This window comes from Xiphophorus maculatus, chromosome 10, assembly GCF_002775205.1.
Source record: "Xiphophorus maculatus strain JP 163 A chromosome 10, X_maculatus-5.0-male, whole genome shotgun sequence".
NCBI lineage: Eukaryota > Metazoa > Chordata > Actinopteri > Cyprinodontiformes > Poeciliidae > Xiphophorus > Xiphophorus maculatus.
This window is the reverse complement of record NC_036452.1, coordinates 4,415,281-4,440,708: the sequence shown is the minus strand read 5'-3', so window position 1 is coordinate 4,440,708 and position 25,428 is coordinate 4,415,281. Positions and strand designations below refer to the sequence as shown.

The following is a 25,428-nucleotide window of genomic DNA, read 5'->3' as shown; positions in this document are numbered from 1 at the left end:
CTGCTTTGATTGTTTTATTGAAATATTGCAAGTTAATTAGTTCCTGAGCATGGCAACAAATGAAGCTGTGTATTTTTAATTAAATAAGTGACTAATTTCGTACTTTTAATATGTTTTCTTCGAGCTCAGATTGCATTCTTTCTGCTGGCCACAAGATGGCAGAATTTCACCACATCTGATCCGCCTCCTCTTCATTTAAGATGCAAATAAAATCTGATTTCAATCGACTAATTCATTACAAACACGGTGGATGAAGTACTCGGCTGAAACAGAGGTGAACAGTAAACTCTGTGTGTTTTGGGGGATTTCAAGAAAGAAAAGTGTGTGTGAGCGATGAAGAGGGGGAGGTGAGGAAGACGGAGCAAAACGTCCAGATCCGAGAGGTTCTCCCAGTGAGAGGCAGCAGCTTACCGACGCTTCCTGCTCCAGAGGTGGTCACGTTACGCGTGGCTCGTCCTGAATGAGGCTCAGGTAGGTGTGGAACGATGGAGAGGTTCTCCTGCCGCTGGATCCTTCTGACTGGAAGCTTTAATTTGGTGAGTAAAAATCTAATTTAACAGATTTAAACAGCTGTGCAGGGAACCTGTGCAGTAAATTGAAACAAACTGGGGATAAAATGCTTAAAAGTAACAAGAATGCAAGTTTTTTGGGTTTTTTTTTTTTACAAACTAGAAGGAAAGAAATGTGGTGATTAATTTATGCTTCAAATAATTTTTGTTGTGTTTTCAGAAGAGAATATGCTGAATGAAGCTGCGATGAATATCGTTGTAAATTAGAGCCTTTAATGATACTTTTTAACTGATTTTCTCTTGAGCAACTAATAAAATTTAAGTAACAAGAACTAGGTGCAGGACACTGCAAAAAATACAAATCATACCAAGTATTTTTACTCTCGTTTCTAGTGGAAACATTTTTATACACTTGAATTAAGACAAAACCAACTTACAAGTGACTGTTCAGCAATATATAAAGAGCTTGTTATAAGTCAGTAATTCCTTAATTTTGGTGAAAAGGTTCTAGTTTTACTACAGATTATTTCACTTTTAACATGTGAAAAATATTTTGTTATAAGTGAAATAATCTGCCAGTGGAACTAATAATTTTTAACCAATATTTAAGAATTATTGACTTAAAACAAGCTCCTATCTTTCTGAAAAGATTTTTCTAATTTAGTTTTGTTTTATTTAAAGTGTACCAAGACATTTGCACTAGAAACTAGACAAACTGATTGGTAAGGTTTTGTGTTTTTGCAGTGTAGTTCATTATTATTAATGCTTCTCTGTGGAATAATGAAGGAAATCCAACTTCAAATTATTTAACTTCACTACAAATTCAGGCTGATTAATATACAGAAACAATTTACTTGTACTTTTGACTTTTACTTGAGTAATTTTATTTTGAAGTATTTCTATTCCTACATGAGTAAAATTTCTGGATTTTCTACCTGCTGAATGAAAAACAAACATATTTTAACCAGAAATTCACCAGACACAGACCTGCAGTTTTTGTTAAAGTTTCATAAGTTGTTTACTGAAAAAAAAACTGATTTAGAAAAATTTTCTTTTTCCTGTTTTATTTTTTGTTATTGATATGAATTATTGTCCTTTTGGTCCTTAAAATACCAAAATTTTCACTTAACTTTATATTTTTGTCTGTCTAATAATGCAGTTTTTAAATATTAAATGATTGATAACTTGATCAGTTACTCAGTACTTGAGTAAACTTTTCACCAAACACTTTTTCACTCTTACTTGAGTCATTTCTTGGATGGCTACTTTTTACTTTTACTTGAGTAAAAGTACATTGTTGAAGTAGTGCTGCTCTTACTTTAGTACTTTTTTGGGTCCTCTGCTGGCAGTCAAAAAGAACTGGTTGGATACAAATACTGATTTAGTGAATTTGTGAGCACAAATCATGAGTAGTTGTTTAAAACTTAGCATTTTGTGGTATCTATACTTGAAAAGTTGATTAATATTAAGCTTCTGGGATTAACATTAAAGTCTTTAGCCAGTAATTAACCAGTTTAAATTAACTTTACCAAATCTGAGCTCAAATGTCTGGCTAGAATAATGTCAGACGTTTTCTCACGGCTACAAAAACTGTGTGGTTTCTCTGTATTCTGGAAACATTTATTCAGGTATTGGTAGGGAAGTAAAAATATCTTTGTAAAATTGGATTTCCACTATAAATTCAAACAAAATTTATAAGTAAAACCCAAAACTACAAACAACAGAATTGGTAGACGCTGTAGGTTGAAAGAAGTTGCTAAAAAAGTCTAGTTTGAATCTAGTAATGCTCTTTGAAACTTCCTCTGAGGCTCATTGTTTGTATTTTCTCATTATTTCCCATCTAGCTGGTTCTCTGTCAACTTGAGACTCAGAGCAACTTCACCTTCATGAACTCATCATCACCTCAACCCCACAGAGACCAAGAGGAGCGTCTCCAGAAACTCTGGGGCCTTCAGTCCAGGACTGTTGTCCAGAACTCCAAAGTCCTCAACAATCCCTCGGTTCCTCTATCGAAGCAGAGGCTTTGGGAAATCCCCAAGTCCAAGTCCAACCCATCGGTAAAAATTAAGCTTCAGCCCATCACGAACGTTCAAGGACTCTCCAAACCGTCGAGGTTGTTCAGCTGGGGCGACTTTTACTCCAACATCAAAACCGTCAAGCTGAATTTGCTGATAATGGGGAAGATCGTGGATCACGGCAACGGCTCTCTCGGCGTCTACTTCCGTCACAACTCCACGGGTGTTGGCAACGTGTCGGTCAGCCTGGTCCCGCCCATGAAGGAGGTGGCGTTCGACCTGGAGCGCCAGAGCGTGGTCCACCCCAAGGAGTCGAAGACGTTCAACTGCAGGGTGGACTACGAGAAAACCGAACGCAGCAAGAAGGTGATGCTGTGCAACTACGACCCGTCGAAGACGTGCGACCAAGAACAAACCCAGAGCCACATCACCTGGATGTGCTCCAAGCCTTTCCAGGTCATCTGCGTCTACATGTCGTTCTACAGCACGGATTACAGGCTGGTCCAGAAAGTCTGTCCGGACTACAGCTCCCAGGTCCCACCCTACCTGCCCACAGGGTAAACATGGGGCCAGGTGACGAGGATGAAGGGAGGATGCAGTTTGAGCCGTTCAAAACTTTATCCTAAAATATATGGAATGCTGTTTGTACAGTAAGTGAGTCAAATATTAACAGCAATAATTTGGATTATTTAGCCTGTTATAAGCGGGAAAAATAGGTTTTCTTTTCATATTCTCACCATATTATTCATTCACTTATAAATGTCCCAGTTTCAAAGTAAATATTCATTTAGCAAGTTACATATTTAGTTTACTAACTAGATATTTAGACCCAAACAATAGATTTAGCTTGCTAACATTTTAATATTTAGTTTGGAACAAAATCTGTAGCTTGCCAACTTCTTAATATTCTGTTTGGAACTAAATATTTAGTTCGGAGCTTACAAGCTAAATAGCTTTATAGCTTGTAAGAAACAACCTACCTAAATATTAGCATGTTAGCTCACTAATGTGCTAATATTTTGCTAATATTTAGCTAGGAGCTAAACATAAATTAAATATATAGCTTGGTCATTAAATATTTAGCTAAATAGTTTGTAAACAACATATTTAGCATGCTAACTTGCTAAAACTTTAGCTTGGAGCAAAATATTTAGCTTGCTAACTTGTTAATATGAGCTAACTATAAGCTTGGGAGCTAAATATTTAGCTAGCTAACTTACTAATATTTAGTTAAACTAAACAGTTTGTAAAAAAAACATATTTAGCTTGCTAATATTTAGCTCAGAACAAATATTTCACTGATAAGCTAAATACTTAGCTTACTAGCTTAATAGTAAGCTAAATAATTAGCTAGTAAATATTAGTAAGCTAAATGTTAGCTTACTAATATTGAGAGATCTAAATATTAGTGAATATTTAGCTTACTAATTAAATTGAGCTAATTATTTAGGTTAGTGGTAAATATTTAGCTTGCTAGCTGAGCTTAGTTTTGTACTGTAATCTTAATATATGAACGAATAACGTGGTGAAAATGTGACTTTGAGAAAATTTGTATTTTTCCCTCTTATGACAAGCTAAATATAAACTTTTTGCTTTTAATTTTGATTCTGTAACTTTACAAACGGCACCTTTTGAGAACATGCTTGATTAAACATAGTAAAATATATGTCTAGGTGATGTCTCCTGTTGAAAAATAAATGATTGTAGCTGATATTATTTTTCAATATCTATCAAAAATGGTCAAACTAAAAGGAACCAGAATGATCTGGAGTTGAATATGTAAAAATATAACCTTCATAATATCGCCTTTTTTTTAAAACTTTTGCAGTTTAAGTTGTCTGGTGACAGATATTTTCAAAATAATTTGTCTTTTTTGTGATTTTAAAATACATTTCTACCATCTGCTTATGGTTTACAACAAGAAAATGTTGTATAATTCTCTGGAGTCATATTTGCAATCAGAGTTATTTTGGTTTTAATTAAGAGTTCATAATGTCTGATCCAAACGGAAACCATAAAACAACACACATTCAGCGAACTTAAACTTTAAATATCAAAGATAACCAGAGAAAAAAACTGTTTTTTAACATTGATTACATTTACTAAAAGGGGGGGAAAAACTTTCAAACTAAGTAAACTTAAAACTTATGTTAAAAAGTTATTTGTTATTTAATTTCCCTTTGGGAGTCTATAAAATATTTTTTATTTTAACTTGAAATTTAAATTTTATGCATGAAATTGAAAAATAATTGTAATATTTCAGCATTACATGATTAAGGAGATGCTAAATACATAATGGTTAATCTTTTAGTCCAAGATAAAAGGTTTCATAATGTATGAAAAAATTTACTATTAATTGAAACTGAAAGAACATCTTTGAATAAACTCGTCATCCCTAAAAGCTCTGAATTCAATATTCACACAGAATCAGAGGGAAGCGTGAAGCAACAAACGCAATGACCTTTCACCCCCAGTCATTGGAAATCCTCCAATTAGCACCTCAGCTCTTTGAAGGTTTCTAGAAGGAAAAAGAGAGAAACTCTCGGGCTGCAGTGGACGTGAGAAAACAGTTAGTCAGGGTTGCAGAGTTGACACATTTCACGCTGAGAACCTGCCTACAGCGACACATTTCTGCACGAGTTCCCCGCAAAAAGCGCCAAAGTAAGGAGCTTTATGTTATTTTATTTCTGCACGTTCAACGCTTTTTATTTCTTTGCTATTTTCTCAAACCTCATGTGGGATCAGATCAAGATCCAGGTTCAAAATCTAAGGTGTTTGTGTTTCAGAACATTAAACTTTTACTCAAGTAAGAATAAAAAAAGATTTTTTAAAAACGTGGTAAAAGGTCTACTCAAAATCTGAGTAACTGATCAAAAACATCTATTAATTAATATTTTAAAAATCACATCAGAAGACGGACAAAATACAAAGTTGTGTTGAAATTTTGGTATGTTAAAGATCAGAATGCAAATAATTCATATAAATAACATAAATACAACATTAGGCAAATTAAAAAGAAAAATCCAAATCAGTTTTCTTTCAATCAAAAAAAAAAAAATTAGAAAACTTTAACAAAAGTGTGTGTGTGTGTGTGTGTCTGGTGAATTCTTAGTTAAAACATGTTTGTTTTTCATTCAGTGGGTAGAAAATGCAGAAATTTTACTTAAAATGCGTTTTTAATCCCAAAATTAAATTAGACGTTGTAGCTCATTTTATCCAAGTTTTTTTTTTTTTAAACAGAAACATTGTACAGTAGAAATTATCTACTGTAGCAGTCAGTGTTACAGTGAGATCAGATGAAGCCTCTGTTATATAAATATTAATCCTGTCAGTTTTTTGTGATTCTATAATCATGGGAATTCAAGAAAAAATAAAGATTCACCCTTTTTTTTGCACTAATGCATAATTGTGACTTTACTGCAAATTTTCTGCAAAACAAATGTCCAAAACGTTATTCCAGTGATGCTAACTCCCACCAGCAGGTGGCAGTACGTCTTAATTGTACTCCACTGCTGCCTCCGCCTTACTTGATTTCAAGTTATTATCCTTGATCGACATGAAAGCATCATTTACTGTTAAACATAAACACAAATTTTCATGCAGATATTTCTAAAACATAACCACAAATTAGTAATTTTTTGCAAAAAACAATTACAAAATCCTGGAGGGATTGAACAGTCCGATGAAGAGGGCTTTCCCTAGTCATCTTCAGTTTATTACTACTTCCCATGCTGCGTTCATGGAGCGTGCAAATAAATGGAAATGTGACCTTTGTTAAGAAAAATTAACTGTTATAATACACTACTTAAGGTTTTTGTCAGGAATGTGATGCCATAGAATATCCCTAATTCTTTGGTAAAACATTAAAATACATTTAAGGATTTGCAGGCTCTATACCAGGAGTTCTGATAAGCAACAATCAGAATATTTTACATCATTTGTGTCCATAAAAACACTCAGACGACATCAGAACTGCGTTCAATAAAAAATAGTTGTGGTTTATTTTTTTCTGGGAACAAAAAAATGGCAACAGCTAAGTGTCACTTCTCAAAATCAGAAATATCTACAGGAAAAGAAACAACGGTTCCTTCTATCGTTACAATTTTCCAACAGTTTGAAATGAAAACTTCAAATGTACAGCCATGGCTAAAAACAAAAGAAGAGAAAAACAAAGTACAACCCCTTAAATTCAAGGGTTTTACCCATTTTGTACATATTTAGGGGGTGTACTTAATTTTTTTGTACCAAACTTTTTCCATTTTAATAAATAGTGGTGGAATCTGAGGTTTGGTTTAAATAATTTCTTAGCCTGTTAAACAACAGGAAATTTAAACATTAAAACCCAGGAACTGACTGAGGGTGTACTTTCTTTTCACATTGACTGTATTCTCTGTAGTTCAGGACTTCCTTTTTTTTGTTTTTGTCTGCAATTGATATATTCTGAACATTAAAACGTGTTCATTGTAATCTCATTTCCCTTTAGTCTTTATGCTGCAAAGAAAAACGCTCTCGGTCCTGAAACACAAATATATATCTGCGCTATTTCCTATGGAAGCGAAAAAACAAAACAGCGTGTCTGACCGAACAGTTGTTGTTGTTTGTTTTTTTAAATATCCGTAACCATTTCCAGACGTTGTTCTCAGACTTCACGAGAAACACCAACGACATCTAGTTGTGCGCTGCTTTTATTTCTTTATGCTTCCTGGCGATCAGAAGACAGAAAAATGGACGCCGGTGTTTGTTTGAGTCACTTGCAGACAGATTTTCTTAAAGGGAACTTGTTGTTGTTGTTGTTGTTGGTGGTGGTGGTGGTTGTGGTCCAGCTGGGTCCATTGTGTGCTTGCCTACAGTATTTCTAGGTTGCCGCTGGTTACGGGTTGGCGAGGGCTGATTTGTGGCGTTAGTGCAATTTTTCTTTTTCCCCCCAAGTTTTACTGGGAACTTTTGGATTTTGACTAGCCCTTGGTTTTCTTTTCGGGGTTTCCAGTTTGTAACCAGAGCCCTCCCTACAGAGTCCTCCAGTCTCTTGGGTGGATCGCGCTATTCGCTTTACGATAAAACAGACACTTTATTTGCCCCCGCGCTCCAAATCTGCGAATTTTGAGGGGGCGCTCCGCTCTTCCTTGGATACACGGGGGGAAAAAAAAAAAAATAATAATAATAATAATTAAAAAAAAAAGGAGAACAACCTCAGAACCGGGGAGCAAGAAGAAAAACAGGGTTCTGCGGGTTTTATTGTAAACACTAAAAGATCCACGTTACAATCCCCTCTTCCTCCTCTTCCTCTTCTTCTTCTTTAAAAAGACAGGATACAGCAGGTTCTGGGTGGTAGTGTTGTAGGTAACATCAAGGAGACTGGTTATCCCTGTGTGTCTGGGAGCTTTTGTCTGTGCGTGTGTGTGTGTGAGAGAGAGAGAGCGAGCGAGAGTGTGTTTTGTTGCCTTTAGGATTGTTTGAGGCGCTTGCGGGGCGGTCCGAGGAAGGGGCACTGGGCGGACGCCAGCGAGCGGTAAGCTTCGGCCACCAGGTGCGGATGGGAGGCGACCATCGACTTCCAGCCGGCGGTTTCCATCACCTCCGCTGCGTGGCTGGAGGGACGAGAGACAGAGGTCACCAGAGGTCAAACTGAACCGCCTGGCACATGTAGAAAAAATGGTTTTCATAGCTGGACATTCATTTCAAATAAATGCTGTTCACTATAATCATAATTATAAGTTGTTTTTTTTTATCTGTTAACCTTTAAAGTTCGTAATAAAGTCCAGATTCCTGATTTCTTCAACTTAAGTAGAAATCTGGAAAAAAAACATTCTGTAAAAAATGTAAATTAAAAACGAAAAAGAATCAATAAATAAGAGAATTAAAAAAAAACATTAAAAATCAGTTGGAATACAAAAAACGAAGGTGAACCGATCGATCAATATCAATATTGATAACCGATATAGGTCTCTAACAAATCAGTTTTATTTTTCTGAATTTCACATTTTCCATTTAATTATATTTATTGTTATGGAGAGAATGAAAATTGTAGTTTGTTAGTAAACTGTAGTTTGTCTAGTACAGTTTGTTAGTAAACAAACTACAGTTTACTAACAAACTGCCGTGATCCGGCAGAACATTGAATGTTTTCTTTTAAATAATTTTTTTAATCAATAACTATAAAAAAAATCAATCAATAAAAACAAAAAAGTAGAAATAAAAAAAATTAAAGCTGCAAGCAGCCTCGGGCGGCCCTCGCAGCAAGCGCCGCTCCGGCCTATTGGCCACCGCGGGGGTTCCGGCCACCGCAGAAGCTCTCGCGCGTTTTCCAGAGCCGCAGCCCGCTCCCCACCGCGGAAGCTCCGCCGCAGTTTCCAGCACCGCCGCCCGCCAGCCGCCACAGAAGCTGTCGCGCATTTTCCCCGCCCGTCCACCGGGCGACACGCATGAATGCGTTCGGCGGCGCTCCCCGACGACTGTCGAAAAATCTGGCGCAGATCGGTCGATGCGTCGAGGAGATACAGCCCATGTATTAACTTAGGGGGCGCAGTGGAGTCAAATTACATTTCAAACCCGTCGGGCTCTTTAGAGGTGAACAAAGGTCATACATATCCAGTTTGGCGCCAATCGGATGATCTATGCGTGAATAAGAGCCAAACGTATGCATATGGCGAGGGACTGATATTCGCCATTTGGCCACGCCCACACGGTTCAGCCAGCAGCGAGCATTGACAGAGTTTATCATCCGAATCATCTTGATTAGGTCAAGAGAGCCATAAACGGAGCTTTCCAATTAAAAAAACGGCACTTCCTGTTCTGAGGGGGCGGGGCTTAGATGACGTCATAATATGATGACATAGGGTCGTCAAGGATCCCACCAGGGTCACTCGTGCAAAATTTGGTGCAGAAGCTATCGACCGTTCACAGTAAAATACAAGACTTCCTGTTGTCAGGGGGCGTGGCCTACGTGATGTCATCATTTGACCATTGGATATTATTGGACACAAGATAATGATCAATAACTCAAACTTTGGTGTCTCTGTGAGTTTTTGTGTTAGAATTACAAATTATTTAATTTTTTCCTGTTCAATTCAACATTGAACTCTCATTCCGTAGGGCAATGCTGCCCTCTGGTGTCGAATTACTGAAATTACTGAAATAGTTTCATTATTTCAGTAATTCGACACCAGAGGGCAGCATTGCCCTACACATGACAACGGATACCCTTTGTATTACACAGTCGATCACAGGGGAACTTTGAGCCTTGCTAACTCCCCTTCCACCTGTTCAAATGTCACCGTTTTGATAACTTTGAATTAGACATGCCTTATGATCAGACTGACCGAGTTTGAAGCCGATCAATCGAAAACCCTAGGAGGAGTTCGATCAAATGCAAAGGCTGTAAACGTCAAAATCGAGGTCAAATGAACTTCAATCTAAAATGGCCGACTTCCTGTTGGGTTTAGAGCATGGCTCTAAGAGACTTTTTTGTACGTCCCGACAAGATACACATGTGTACCAAGTTTCGTAATTCTAGGTTTAAGCATGGCTTGGGGCTGTTCATTTAAAATACTCTAGGGGTCGCTATAGAAAAATTAGGCCACGCCCACCAAATATCGCTATGGATTCCTGTTCGGGGATGGATAAGGATCCATCCTAGTGAGTTTGGAGCAGCTCACCCCGAAACTGTGGAATTCAGAGCCAAACGAAATTCGAAGGCGTTCGCAACGCCGCCACGCCCACCTGCTTCATCGCAGCCGGTCGGGGTTGGAATCCACAACACACCAACATGTCTTCTGTCTCTGGACACAGTTTCATGTTGATTAGGTCAAAGGGCTAAGATAGCGACCGTTCACAGTAAAACATTACACTTCCTGCTCTCAGGGGGCGTGGCCTACGTAAAAAAAAAATTTCACTGCAGGGTATTATAGGACACCCGATGCCGATCAATCACTGAAAGTTTGGTCCCTCTATGTGTTTTTGTATAGGAAATATAAGAGGTTTTTGTTTCATGGCGTGTAGGTGAACTTTGACCCCTGGTAACCCCCCTTCAACATGCTCCAAAACTCACCAATTTGATAACTTTAAATCAGACATGCCTTATGATCAGACTGACCGAGTTTGAAGCCGATCAATCGAAATCCCTAGGAGGAGTTCGATCAAATACGAAGGCTGTAAACGTCAAAATCGAGGAAAAAAATGGACGTTCAATACAAAATGGCCGACTTTCTGTGATAGTTGCACTATGACATTACTTGTAAATTCTGAGCGTCTTAGTGAGCTCTACAACTGTACCGAATTTCAAGTCTCTACGATGAAGTAAGTGAATAGCAATGGGTCTTTTGAAAATTGCTAGTTGCTGCCGTTGAGCAATTTTTTTTGCGATTTTTGCGACGACCTTAAAATTCAAAATTTTTACACCGCCTAGTCGCTTCCGCCAAGTTTGGTGAGTTTTTGAATATGATAAAGCCCCCAAAAAGGCGCACGAAGAGGGGGGCAGAATCGTAAGAAGAATAAGAAACAGTACAGATACAATAGGCCTTCGCAGCGCTTTGCTGCTCGGGCCTAATTCTATACAAAATTCAAATTCAAAATAAAAAAATCAATAAATAAGAGAAAGTCCCAGTATATTCCCACTTCCAAAGAATATCAACATATTTTAATAAATATCTTCCACAACGTTTTTCTGAAAAAGGGGCTTTACAAGATACTTAAAAGCATTCCTGTTATTGTTTGAAAGAACTAAAACTCCTGATATTTTGATGTTTTTTAACATTTTAAAATGTTTTTTAGAGTTTAACTCAACACCAAAATGTGTCCATCTTAGAAACGTTGCATTATTTTACCAAACAATCTGCAAATCTGCTTAATTTCTTTCCTGTATTTCATTCAGCACACAAAACAACAAATCATAAACATAAAATATTAAAAATGCATTAAAAGATGCAAATAAACAAATAATTCAATTCCTTTTTTAAATAAGAAAATAAACATTTTATTACCTGAAATGCAGTAACAGAATCCCTTTAGTGAAAGTTTGATTAATTCCAGGAAATCTGCAGCTAAAAATACTTTAACATCAACATGTGAAAATTCTGGCTTTTCTGTGGAGCAGCTGATTATTTCTGGATTAACTGATTGACAATTAGATAGAAAAATTTCTCTAAAAGGAGATTTCTGTTTTTAAGAAGTTGAGCCTTAGCTATAACTGACATTTGAATAGTTTGGGTCGAACATATTTACAGTTTTGGCTTAATTGCTGTGATGTTCTTTCAGAAATTGGTCTCTTTTTTGAGTCTGTGTACTTCATTTATCGATTACTAAATGAATTGATAGTTACTTCAACAATTGATTAATTGTGATTAATCACTTCACCCGTATGTGAATCCTCACAAAAAACTGCATTTTTCATGATGAATCAGTAAAAAACATTCAGTATTGAGAAAGGGGTAGTGCGTTTCTTCATCATATTTTGTCTATTTATGTTTCTTACCACTAAAGCAAACATTTTTGTGACCCATCGTCGGCTCCTACACAAAGTCTGTGTGAGCCAGAAGTCTGTAAAGACACGTGATCGATCTTTATCACACATCCCGTCTCTGCGGCAACAGAGGAGGTGGCAATGGGGCGCGGCGAGGAGTCAGGATGCCCCGATCCTTCGGGAACATTCGCCACGCTTTAATAACATCAAACCCGCCACTTCGCCGAGACACGTGTGAAATTAAATCAGGAACTCTAACAAAGCAGAGTCCTGGTGCCGTCTGAAAGGAAGAAACGAGATTAAACGAGCTGACACGACGCGAACACGGCGGACCTGTGAGGCGCGACGAAGAGTCTGTGTGTGAACTCACTAGTTGATGAAGTCGACCGCCTGCGTTTTGAGCTGGTCGGCGCTGTGCAGGTCGGCCAGGATGAGGATCTCGGCGGCGTTCTCCACGGACAGGCTGGTGCACAGCGCGTCTTCGCACATGACCTTGAGTCTCTCCAGAGCGTACTGAAAGAAGACAGAGACACAGAGGCTTTAGTGTTCCCTATATTTACCTCTATTTTATAGCAACAAAATTTTAAATCTAACTTCTGACAGAGAAAACTGGTTATAAGAGGAGGACAGTGCAGCTACAAAAAATGTACTCAGGTAAAAATAGCACTACTTGAACTGGAGGTGTAACCCTGTGAATTCTGAATCAATTTTAAAGTGCGTTTAAACTGAATGTTTCCTATTGGAATGTTGCTTGTTCTTGTTTACATTTGAAAATTTCGCAAAATTGGAGGGCAAAAAGACGATTTTTTTACTTCCCATCAATAACCGCAATGTCGCGGAGAAACAGCTCCGTTAGCAAAGTGAAACCTGGAGTTGTGGGTTTTATTATTAATTCAGTGCAATGCACCACAAAAAAGGAAGAAAAAAACCCGCACAAAACCATTGAGGAATAACTCATATTCTTCTTTTTACTCGCTTTTTGTGTCGGCTATGCTACATGCAGACTTGTTGCTGTAGCAACTGACAACAACGCTGCTTCACGTTTCAGGTTTCAACACCAAACATTTCCCGCATAAAGAACCGAACATTCAGTCTGTTCCAGTTTTATGTTTTCAGGCTCGATGTTTGTTTTGAGATTAATAACACCAAAGAGTGTCGCCTTTTTTTGGTTTTTTATCTGAAACGAAACACACCGAATTCCACAGCACATCTACATGTTACGGTTTTCAAAGTCAAGCTAGCATAACAGAACTGCTTCCCTCTCCCTATATATATATTTTTTTCTCTTAAACTTTTTCCTGGCCTTGATATCTAGTTGTTGCAGTGTTGACAATTAGTAGGGACGCAAAGCACCGCGTCCCTTTTCTTTTTATATATCAGGCGTACAATTAAGATTTAGCGCGTTATATTGACAACTTGTCAGCTAAAATCAAAGCTATTCATCGCCAGCTAACAGCTGGGCGGCTGTTTTCCCCATGGTATCAATTTTTAACAATAGCCAGGCAGAAGATCATAAACAATTGGATATAATAAACATTGTAGAAACTTAAATGTAGCTGCATTTCGAAATGCGTTAACTGGTGTATGTGACCTGAATCACACTGGAAATATTTACAAATGACATTTTTTCTACCTGCTTAATGAAGAATATAATAAAAATATCTACTGCTGAAATGTCTTCATTCCAACCTATGACGAGCCCTTGAGGAGAAAGTGAGTGCATTACCTTATCGGCTGCTGCTAGCAGGTCGTCGGCCATCTTGTCCAGGTTGGGAGCTTTGTCTGTGTAAATGAAGCACATCATCTCCTTGAAAACTTCTGGCTCCACGTCGTTGATCTCCACACGATTCTGACGGAGGAGGACGGTTGATTAATGAGATTTATTAAAACCCTGTTTGTGATCAGTAAAACTTTAGTTATTCCAGTGAATAAGGGAATTTCATAGGTATTTTTTCACAGCTATTCAACTTTGACTTTTATTATTTTTCACTGATATCAGATGCTTGAAACACAGATTGTGAAACATTCACTTAAAATTTTATTTTTGTTCTTGTGTCCAGAGTTTCTACACATTTTCCACTTTGAAATTTCATCCTTCTTCAGGTTTTTCCCCCATCAGTTTTAATAACACTTACCATTTGAAAAGGAAAAAAATAACATTTACCTGCTTAGTTTTTACCTATAATTTCTGCAACAAATCATGAAAGAACACCGTACTAAAGAAAAGGTGGTCAGGAGCTAATCCGTAGGGTTTTTTCTTTCCTTTTTTCTCATTTTCTGGTAATTATTTTTTAAAAATGTGTTGTTAAATCTTCACTTAATTATCCTAAATGTACAATAAATCAATTAAAACAAACACTGGGACACGTCAGCCCTTTTATTGTATTTGTAAAGATATCAAGTTATGTGCTTCATCAAAGACAAATGATGCCACTTTAGTGAAAACCAATGTAAATATGATCTAATTATAACATTTTTTCAAATTTATTCAAAATTTATTTAAAATTAAAAGTATCTCTGCTGGTCTGACTAAACAAACAAAAATTAGTGGGGCTGTAATTTCATCTTGTCGTCAACAGAAGAGGCGAAAAAGCAATTCTCTGTTTCTGTGGCTCTGACAGTGAAGGATGAGTCCCGACCCCCGAGTGAAAGCTGGACAATTGCGTTTGGGTTTCACTATCATCCAGTTTCTGCAAACACCTTTGTGTTGCAGCTGTTCAGTGACACGCAATCTTTCAAAAATTGGAAAATTACAGCCATCAAGGAACAAAACAAGCTAATTTTTTAGGAGAGGGACGGTTCGGACTCACCTTTTTGCTCTCCTCCATCTCGTGCTCAAACATGGCGCTGAATACAGGGGAACGCGCTGAAACAGAGGAAACAATATCAAGCACTTTTGAGCACATGCAAGCTTGTTTTAAGTCAATTATTCCTTAACAATTGACATGACGTCGGCTCCGCCCCCATGCGGAAGTAGAGCAGTCCCCCGACAACCACACCGTTATTAAGGCAGACTAACGGACCTCAGTGCGTTACCCTAGATATTTTTTGAGTCAATTTTGCCTTATAAACCAACACTGAGGCAAAGACGGCGGGCAAGAAAATTCTGTAACTACGTCAGGTCTGTAAGGTTATTGGCGGGAAATAACGGAAAAATCAACGATAAAGCCCAAGAGGACAAATGAGGGACAAAAAAGTCTGATTGGATGTAAATGTGAACGCTGCGGGACAAAATGGGTGAGTAATTACTTAAATAATACCGGCTTGTGAAAATCCGCCATCAGGAAAATGCTTAGAAATAAACAGTAGTATGAAACGGCGTTGAAATGCCAATATAGCAGGTTAGCGCGGTTTGTTTTCATGCTGCCATAGAGCGACTGTTGGAATCTGTACGCATAAAATCCAGCATAACTACCTTCACTTATTGATCTGGAAATGATTAGATGTTTAGCATTGTTACTTTAATTTAACTGAGTTGTGAGCCGTTAGCACAGAGTTACCAGTAAGAATCGTTACTGAAGGTAATTACTACCAGTTACCTTCGTGGTGCTGACTAACGTGGTAGTTCCCGTCCATCGGTTTCATTTAACTGGACGTGAGGTCGGCTGCAGTCCATGATCCATTTCTTGCGTTATTCCAGATTCCTTTTTGATTTTGGAAATGTAATAAATTGTATTCCAACCTCTGTATGTTCTGGGTGACGGCTGTTGGGATTGCATATTACCCACTGACAACTTGGACCTTGATTATCTATTATTTTCCTCAAAATCTCTGTGACTGCAGCGTGTTTTCTATGATAGATACTGTCAATACTGTTGGAGAACTGTACTTGGAACGCTGATTGGTCAGTTTCTGACAAATGCCCTGGAATGATTGGGGGAGGATTGCTCTATGTCAGCAGGGGGCGGAGCCGGTGTCATGTCAATTCCAGACCGAACCGATCAGCAACGACCCAGACAAATTACCGTAATAACCCCCAGACTTTGTGCTATCTGAAAAATTCCAACAGTTTTGGAAAGGGGAGACGTTGCGCTTTCCAGCCAACATCGGGTTATTACGGTAATTTCCCTCCCACCGTAGCAGGAAGTGAAATTAACCAGAGGTAAACTGCAAAAATAACTTCCTGGATATTGAAAGTTTTAGTTGTTATGGATAAATCAGAAAATATGTTTACACACAGGACATTTAAAGAACTGCATACAATTAAAATAAGCAAAAATATCCAGGCGGAAATTTGAAACTTAGGACTTGGAGGGTTTCAGGGTTAACCTGATAGGTGTGTTTGTTTACCTGCCAGGATGGCTTTGTGGGCCTGAAACTCCTGTCCAGCCACACACAGGGAGCAGTCTGTGAAGCGCGAGTTCTCCCACAAGCCACCCAGCTCGTCCGCTAGCCGGCAGTCCGGTACCTTCACCATGTTCATCGTGTTCTGACCCGATATGTTGACCGAGTCCTGCACAACGCTCACCTGAAGGAAGCAAAGCCGCAGCTGAAACACAGCTCAGTAAACACGATGAAAACGGGAGAAAAATCAGCGTTACCTCGCAGAACAGCGTTAGCTTATCGTCAGGTAGGAGACCGTTAGCCTCGTCCAGGAGGAAGTCTCTCCGGATGAACTTCTTAAAGCCCCAGTCTTTTCCCTGGACGAAGCGGTACGCCCTCTGGCTTTCTGCAGACGGACAAAGAAATGGTTCAACGTTTAAAAGAAATACACTGTAAAAAATTATCATTTTAAAATGTTACCACAGGTGGGAGGACTATCCAAAAATTGTACTCAAGTAGGAGTAATACAACATATTTTTACTCAAGTTAAAAGTAGCTGTCCAAGAAATTACTCAAGGAAAGTAAAAAGGTATTAGGTAAAAACATTACAAAATAATTAATCAAATCCTAAATCTTTTTTTTTTTTAAATTACATCATCAGATGAACCAAAACAAGTGGAAATTTTCGCATTTTAAAGATGAAAATGACAAGTAACAAAAATAACGAAATCAGGCAAAAGGAAAAGAAAGAAAACTTATGAAACTTTAACAGAAACTGCAGAAACTGGTGAATTTTTGGTTAAAACATGTTTGTTTTTCACTCAGTGGGTAGAAAATCCAGACATTTTGCTCCAGTAAGAGTAAAAATACTTCACAATAAAATTACTCAGAAGTACAGCATAGTAAAAATACTTCTATAAGTACATTTGTTCAAAAATGTTACTCACGTTAATATAACTAGTTACTACCCAGCTCTGAATGCTCCATAATGTTAATTAAAATTGCTAGTTTTGTTCTTGTTTCCTGCCCTTTGATATACAGGACATTATAACTAAACTATATTATTATTATTATTATTATTATTATTATTATTAATGTTTTTGCTCACCCATTGCTTTGGTCTCCTCTCCCTTGGCGTTGAGGATGGAGAACTTGAACTTTGCTCGCACCTCTGCTTTTGGACAGCTGACCAGCAGCAGGTACAGAGACAGGTAATCTTTGCTTTCCTCATCCAGGCCTTTGGGATTCACTCGCAAACACCTGAGGAAAAAAAGAAATAAGCAGTTAAAACCTCCTGTTGGTGCTAACCGACCCAAAACGTACTGGTTTCACTGGAAGAATACTTCACCTACAAAATGGGAAAATGTCTTGTTGTAAGTGAAAAAATCTGCTAGTAGAACTAGAACTTGGTTGCTAGGTAACGGGCTGGGATTGGAAGGTGTTGCTAGGTAACGGTTGTGAGACACACTGCCAGTGGAACTAGCACTTTTTCATTAATATCAAGGAATTATTGGCGTTAAAAAAGCTCCTATTTCCTGCTGAACAGCTACTTCTAATTTATTTTTGTCTTGTTTAAAGTGTACTAAGTTATATTCAGAAGAAATTAAGAGCAAAAAAGCTTGGTAAGATTTGTATTTTTTTTTTTGCAATACAGAGAATGGTTTAGCTCAAAGTTTAATTCTAATTCAAAATTTCTAGAATGGCACCATTCATGGAGCCGTTCCATTATGTTAGCCCTGATTTACTGTTTTTTTAGATATTATGATAATTATTTTTTCTTTGAGGCGTTGCATGTTTGGACAATTATTCCCTCTGGTTTTGTTCGCATCTCATCACCATTCTTTGAAGGTACTTGAATGATACGAGTTACGGCAACATTTAGTTTTTCTTTGGGGTAAATACAGTCATTTTGAATTGAATACTCATATTTTACAACGTCCTAGTCGTTGTAACATATTTAAGTCCTGACTTAAATCCAACTGAGAATCGCTGGCAACATTCGAAATCCAGCTAAATTTAGCAAAGAATTGGAAAAAAATGTCCAGATTCAAAATACTTGTAGATTAAATTACAGCAAAAGATAAATTTAAGGGACTAAACACAACAGCAGAGATGTGCAGGTTCAGGTTCTCACCCAGGAAACTAGCCAAACGCGGTGTTAGCATTGTCCTACAATGTTTTCATGTTTAAAAAAGTTGACAGAAAATTTTGGAAATAAAACATCAACAACAAAGAAAATAGATTAATAGAAGGTTATGCCATTATCTTTTTAAATAGGTAATTGTCTACTAAAGATTAATAATGTTTTATATTGCTATTACTGCTACTGTTGTACATATAAAAAGATTATAATTTAAAATAAACAGGTAACATTTAGCCTGGCGGGGGAGGAAGTAAAGCCTGGTGGCCCGCCAGGCTTATAATACACTGGGGAGTGAAAATATGAAGTTTGATTTCCAGCCTGTATTTTGTGTTTTTTTAACAGAATATTTCCTGTTATTCTCACCATTTGAGTTTGTCGTTGGCCCCAGAAGAGAAGGTCGAACTCTTGATGACTTCGCCCATTTCCTCACGACAGAAGCTGAAGTTGTTGATGGTCCACATGTAGGAAAACTTCACCACTTTGATCTGTTAGAGAGAGACGACGCAGCAAAAGATTGAGGTGTTTTATGATAGATAAATGCCTGAATTCATTTATTCAAGAACTTTTTTACTTTCTTAAGGTAAGTTTTCTAACTTTTCATACACAACATATTTATCAATAAGCTCCTTTTTAAACTTTGTTTCATGTCAGTCTTATGCACAACTCTTCAAATAAAGTATTTCTGTCTCTTTTTAGTTTTTAGTTGGTGTCTGAAAGTATCAACTGCAAATAACGTTTACAAGCGTTGTCACAGAATTGTGCAGGTTGAAATCATCTTACCTGCGTGTAGCACCAGCTCTCGGCCACGGGCCCGCTGGACATTTCCGCAGGGGGCGGCGGACTCGGGACCCTGGACATTGCCAGTGTGACAGAGGGAGGAGTGGGACACAAGGGTGAAGAAGAAGGAGAAGAGCTGGAATGTGACACTTCCTCTAGTCAGCGTCGGGTCCCGACGTCCATCTGCATCGGCGAACAGCAGAGGGAAGCAGGGCGCCCCCTACAGGCAGAACCAGACACAGTAGAGTCAATATTGTCATTATTCAGTTCATGTTGCAGGATGAGAAACTGTCTCTGAGTATCGTTTTAATGTCGGGGTGTAAAAATAAACAAGGATCCTGGTTCACCTGAACAGAAAGAATCGAGTTTAAAATTTATTTATTTATACAATAAATTAATTTCATTGTATAAATTATACAAGTTTTACCAAAGAAAGAAAGAAAGGAAGGAAGGAAGGATGGACAGATGGAAGGAAGGAGAGAGAGAAGGAGGGAGGGAGAAAAACAAGAAAAAAGAAAGAAGGAAGGAAGAGAGAGGGGGAAGGAATAAAGAAAGAAAGAAAGAAAGAAAGAAAGAAAGAAAGAAAGAAAGAAAGAAAGAAAGAAAGAAAGAAAGAAAGAAAGAAAGAAAGAAAGAAAGAAAGAAAGAAAGAAAGAAAGAAAGAAGGGAGGGAGGGATGAAGGAAGTTGTTATTTGTTCTGTGCGATCAGGCGGAGCTGATGGATTCTGTCATGAGGAATTCATGACAGAATTTAATCTTCATTATTTACAACTGACATTGTTTCAATATCAATATGCCGCCTTAATCTGGGATCGTAATCTGTCATCAGAACCAATCAATGGGATTAAAGTGAAATATAAAATATTCAACAATAAATAAATTAGATTCAAAGTTACTAGAACAGACAGATAGATAATTAGACTTTGGTCTGAATTTTAAATCAAAGTTATTGAGAAAATCAGTCGATAATTTGCCCTGAAATACTCAGGAACAAATTAATCAATCCAGATTTCCATCTATCAATTAATAAATTATCATAAATTATCAGCAGCAGCTTTTCTTATTCTGCACCAGGTGAGACGGAGAGAGAAGATGACCAGCGAAGAAAGCGCAGAGGGAGACGATTAAAGGAAAAGTGAAATGAAAAATCAAGAGGTGGATGAAGGATGGAGCCGCATCTGTGGAACCATTCACCAAGATAAATTGGAACAAAAAGAGGTTAGATGGAGGCAGCAGAAAATCAAAGAAACGCATGAAAGAGAAATCAAATCCAGATCTACAGACAGGAGAGGAAACTTTAAACCTGCAGGTTCGAAACGACACCCAGAGCGGGCAGAGTACCCAAAAAATACTCAATAAGAGTAAAAAAGTATTTGGTGAAAATTACTGAGTAACTAATCAAGTTATCAATCATTTAGTATTTAAAAATTACATAATAATATAAAGTTAAGAGGAAATTTAGGTATTTTAAGGGTTAAATTGACGATAATTCATATAAGTAACAGAAAATAACAAATCAGTTTCTTTCCAAACAAAACTATAACAGAAACTGTAAGTGTGTGTCTGGTAAATTTTTGGTTTGTTTTTCATTCAGTGGGTAGAAAATCCAGAAATTTTAGGAGCAGAAAGATTGGAAATACGTCATAATAAAATTACTCAAGTAAATTGTAGTAAAAAAAAATACTCCCAAAAGTACATTTACTACCCAACTCTGACAATGAAATACAAGCTGTTTAAAAAAAGCTAAATAAAATGGTAAATGGAGACTCAAGAACATTGAAATAATAGAAAATAAACACAGTAAGGCATCCAGAAAAGTTATGAAATAAAACAGAATCGGTTTCATTTGCTGCACAGAGCAGTCAGAGTTTATAATCTATTAATTATGAAATAAACAAATAGGCCTGTCATAACAAACAATAAATCAATAAATCGCACAGTAAATTAAAACGTGCTCATTAAATTTCAATTTGATTTATCATATCAACAAACACTACACATTTACAAAGTACTACACTGGACTCTTTTCCTGTTTTTCCTTTTTTTTTCTTTATTGTAAACCCAATTCTAACATCTGTATTTTTTATTTATTATATGACAATAAAAAATTTAAATAAAAAGAAGATAATTCTGCTATTGATACCAACAAACAAACATCAGAATATTGATGAAATGAAGCTTTAATTTGCTAAAATTCACCCTGAAATATTTGCTTTATGCACCAAGATGTTGTAATTTATCAGCACACTTTGTTGAGAGCAAACATCCACAACAGCCAGACATTTGACCTGAAGGTAAAAAAAAAAGTGAAATTTGAAAACATGTGGGACAGAAAGTTGCGGTTATGTCCTTTTCATCGACATTTCACATAAGAAGAAATCAATCTCCGCTCCAAATTAAAGACTGAAAGTATGAAGGCATTTCAGAGCGCAATTTCCAAGAGAGATGAAAAAACTGCAGCGCTTGTCAAAGTGTCAGCGAACACAACGTCTGTTTCCAAAGCGCCGGTCTGTGAGGACGGCGGCGAGCCAAAGACGAACCTTAAAGCTGTAATTGGTACAGGAGCCGGGATCGATTGCAACGAGCGCGCTCGGCCTCAGTGGAAGCGATTTCATATTCTGCCCTCGGTCACGGCGCTTCTCCTTCCCTAAAAACTCAATCTCAGTGAGGTATGAACTATTGATTCTGCAGCAGCGACCGGCTCGCCTCGCTTTCATCCCCCCACCAACAACAGTCCTCCGACTTTGTGCGGGCCCGCAATTACAGCGAAGGGCAAAAAAAGAAAGAAAGAAAGCATTAGCAGCCGGCCTTCACCTCCTCCCATCTGTGGTTCCCAACAAAAACTCTGCTGTTTTCTCCACACCTGGCAGGTTAAACGCCGGAGGGACCCCAATGCATAACTAATGCCTCCGCTCACCTCGTCCAGACAATTCAAGCTCTACACTTCATTTATTTTACATTTAAACCTGGCCTGCAACAAGCAATTATTCTGACGATTAATCGATTTGTCGAATAAAACAATTGCCACATTCTGCTGATTCAATAAAAGATGCAAATAAACAAATATTCAATTCCTTTTTATTAAGAAAATAAACATTTTAAAATGCAATAGCAGCATTTGTTTAGTGAACGCTGAATCATTTGTAACATAAGATACATCGGCTCAGCCTTTTCTTTACTTCTCATAAACACAGCGTGGCGCTCATCTCTTTATTTTTATGTTTGTTTGTTTTTATTAACCGATTAATACCCGGATAACAAAAGTACTCAATAGGAGATTTTGTACAAAATTTAAACCAGGTGCAGCTAAAACTGTCACTTGAGGAAATCTTGGTTGAAAATATTTAACGACAAATGTGTGCTTTTTATATCTTAAATGCAAAATGTCTATATGTGTATTATGTTTTCTATATATTTATATTCCAGTCAATAATTAATTGCTTATTAAATTAGTTGACTATTATTGATAATTGTATTGGGGTTCATTTTTGGGTTAACCAATGAGTAGAATTACATTTGATCTTCTATGCAAAATGTGTATATTTTCTTAATATCTGCTCAGAGTATGTTGTTCTTTCAGCAAATCACCTTTTTTTGAGTTTGTATTCTCCAGTTAACGATTAATCGATTACTAAATTGGTTGACAGTTATTTCAATAATCAGTTAATCACAATTAATAGTGATTAATTGATTCAGTCCTAGTATGTACAGTATATGTGTATATTTCATTACAGTTTTGGACGATTACTGTCCTGAGTATGTTGTTCTTTAAGAAAATGGCCTTTTTGAGTCTGCATGCTCTAGTTAATAATTAATCAGTCACTAAATTAGTTGACAATTATTTAAATAATTGCTTAATCACAATTAATCAATTCAGCCCTACTATATCCGAGGCACAAACTTCAGATTTTAATGTCTGTATGAAAATTTGAGAGCAGTTGTTATTTTCCTTTTTCTCCACATTCATCCGTTTTGTGTTGATCCATCCCATAAAATCCCAATAAGAAGCTTTAAAGTTCATGGCTGTAAAGTGACAAAATGTGAAAAGGTTCAACAGGTTTGAATAAGAGAAATGGATGAGCCAGTTCTCCCAGTCAGGACTGATTCTAGCTGTCATGTTAGCTTCTTGCTAAGTGTTTAAATCTTTAAATAACTACTGCAGCAAACACTGCCACAAAGCAAGACCCTGACACTGGGGCAAAATTTACATTTTCAGTTACAATAAATAGAAACTCTGATTTATTGTGTGTGTCACATTTAGGTGAGTCCATTTATTCCTTACAAGCCGCTTCAGATTCAAGGCTGGGAAGGTGAAGGGTGACTGAAAAGTCCAACTGAGAGCAAAATACTTTTCACAGCTGTTTGCATAAAAATACTACAATGTTTTTAACGTGGTAAACGGTTTAGCTGAGAAGATAACAACAGACTGCTGCGTTGCCAAAAAGCACTGCAATACGATATGAAAGCTATTAGCCTCCGTGTCCAGACAATGTTTATACCAACCGTGAAACACAAATTTAGATTAAATTTCACTTCGCTTTATAAGTATATTAATATTATGTAACTGAAACAGGTGATATGCATCGACAAGTTCTGCTAAATGAAAAAAAAGACTTTCAAGCCATTAAATAAGATTAAACGTGTAAATTTGACTTAATATTTTCAGAACAGACTGAATGAAAAACTCACCAAAACATTCATAAACAAGAGTAACTCAAACACAATATAATTTCCTAAACGTATTTTGAAAACAAGCAAAAACAATCAGTTAAATAAAACTCCTACAAACTTTAAGTTTATGAAGGAATAATGCACATTTTTTCCTTCAGAAACGTTGATTCACTTCTTTGTTGTTTCGCCAAACTTTACCAAAAATAAAAACAAGTCTTAAAAGTTTATGTGGATATTTTTCATTCAGTTTACGTTTGTCAATGCAGGCAAATCTTATAGAGAAATGAGGTGAGAAACAACAAATAAGAGCAACAAAATGTCAACAACAGGAATGATTATCGTGATTAATTCAACCGTCATTCCTATATCTTAACAAATGTTAAGTTATTCTCGGTAAATAACTTAACATTGCTTCCAAAACAAAGCTTTGTTTGTTCACATGCCGTTTTCATGTTTTATATTGAAAAAAAAATGTGGAAAAGTGTTTCTTCTGTGTATTCTACTTTATATTGCAATTATACTAATTACTAGTTTTTTTGTTTTCATTCGTATAAGTCTTAGAAGTACCTGAATTTGCATATAACTTCATATTTTTGACAGATGAAATTAAAAATAGCTATATCTGATGTACTTCAGTAGCTTTTGTACAGAATACTTTTTACTCTTGGCTGCTACTTTTTACTTTAGAGTAACAATATGCTGCAGTAGCGCTACTCTTGTTTGTCTGTGGTGTATCAGTAATATCTTACTAAACTTTATCATGTCATCTTTGAAACAACCAGCTGCTGAGCCTGCCAGTGTCTGGGCTGCTTCGTTAATTACTTGGGAGGTAAAATACGAGCCCCAACATAAACCACTAACAAATATGCTACAATGTATTGAGTAAAAGATCGTAAATGATACGTATAATAGCGACACGACACAAAATGTCATATTCTATAGTTTAAATGTGAACCTCAAATTTACTTTCATTTAAAAAATAACCGATTTTGCATGAAGTCCAAAACTCTTAAGATGCTGTAAACTTTAACACTTTAGAGTTGGTCATTGTAGGCGGAGCAGGTAGTTAACCTGCTAGCAATACACATAGCCTACACCTCACTTCATTTCAATTTAAAACACCCAGGAAGACGAAAGGGACCGTTTTAAATGACAAATGACAGCGTCCGACCCTGATAAAACTACAGAAAGCCCATCAATAATCCACGGTAATCTAACGGTAACATGGCAGCTAATTCCACAGAGCTGGTCTCGGTTAGCTTCCCTCCTGTAGCAGCTAGCCCGAGACAAACAAATAACACCGGGATTTTTACGCCAATTGATAAATAATAGCGACACAACCGTCCCCATCGTGGGGTTACAAGTTACTAATCCTAATATTATTCTTTTTGGGTTAGTCTGTGGACAAACTCACCTTTATGTCGGGTCCAATTAAAACGTTTGCCGACCGGGATTTTCTGTTGTTGTTAGCTAGTGACAGCTCTCCATAATCACGTTCCATGAACAACGCCCCTGGTGTCAAGGCGTGGAATTACAGCCCAGTTACAATACAAACAAGCTTTTCTCATATTAGCGCAAAATAAATTGGTTAA

At 37.1% G+C, this 25,428-nt stretch overlaps 2 protein-coding genes across 2 annotated transcripts; one reads left to right on the top strand and one right to left on the bottom strand.

The window, feature by feature from the left end:
- Nucleotides 1–254: 254 nt before the first annotated feature.
- LOC102229391 (neurexophilin-1-like) lies at nt 255–3,595 on the top strand. The gene is made up of 2 exons (XM_023341449.1): nt 255–536; nt 2,354–3,595. The coding sequence occupies exons 1-2, from the start codon at nt 486–488 to the stop codon at nt 3,083–3,085; spliced, it is 783 nt and encodes a 260-aa protein (XP_023197217.1). The 5' UTR covers nt 255–485; the 3' UTR covers nt 3,086–3,595.
- A 2,902-nt stretch (nt 3,596–6,497) lies between these two features.
- Nucleotides 6,498–25,336, bottom strand: LOC102227370 (speckle-type POZ protein). The gene is made up of 10 exons (XM_023340330.1): nt 25,251–25,336; nt 19,168–19,384; nt 18,751–18,872; nt 17,353–17,504; nt 16,523–16,650; nt 16,272–16,449; nt 14,792–14,847; nt 13,708–13,830; nt 12,352–12,494; nt 6,498–8,112 (listed from the first exon to the last, which is right to left on the bottom strand). Exons 2-10 carry the CDS (start codon nt 19,243–19,245, stop codon nt 7,968–7,970), a joined length of 1,125 nt encoding a protein of 374 aa, XP_023196098.1. The 5' UTR covers nt 19,246–19,384; nt 25,251–25,336; the 3' UTR covers nt 6,498–7,967.
- Nucleotides 25,337–25,428: the final 92 nt, after the last annotated feature.

Coding starts and splice junctions, on each gene's coding strand:
- LOC102229391 (XM_023341449.1), top strand. CDS start 486: ATGGAGAGGTTCTCCTGCCGCTGGATCCTTCTGACTGGAAGCTTTAAT. Junction 537..2,353: donor TGACTGGAAGCTTTAATTTG/GTGAGTAAAAAT, acceptor TTTCCCATCTAG/CTGGTTCTCTGTCAACTTGA.
- LOC102227370 (XM_023340330.1), bottom strand. CDS start 19,245: ATGTCCAGGGTCCCGAGTCCGCCGCCCCCTGCGGAAATGTCCAGCGGG. Junction 17,505..18,750: donor GCCAACGACAAACTCAAATG/GTGAGAATAACA, acceptor TTTTTTCCTCAG/GTGTTTGCGAGTGAATCCCA. Junction 14,848..16,271: donor CCACAAAGCCATCCTGGCAG/GTAAACAAACAC, acceptor CCTCTGTTTCAG/CGCGTTCCCCTGTATTCAGC.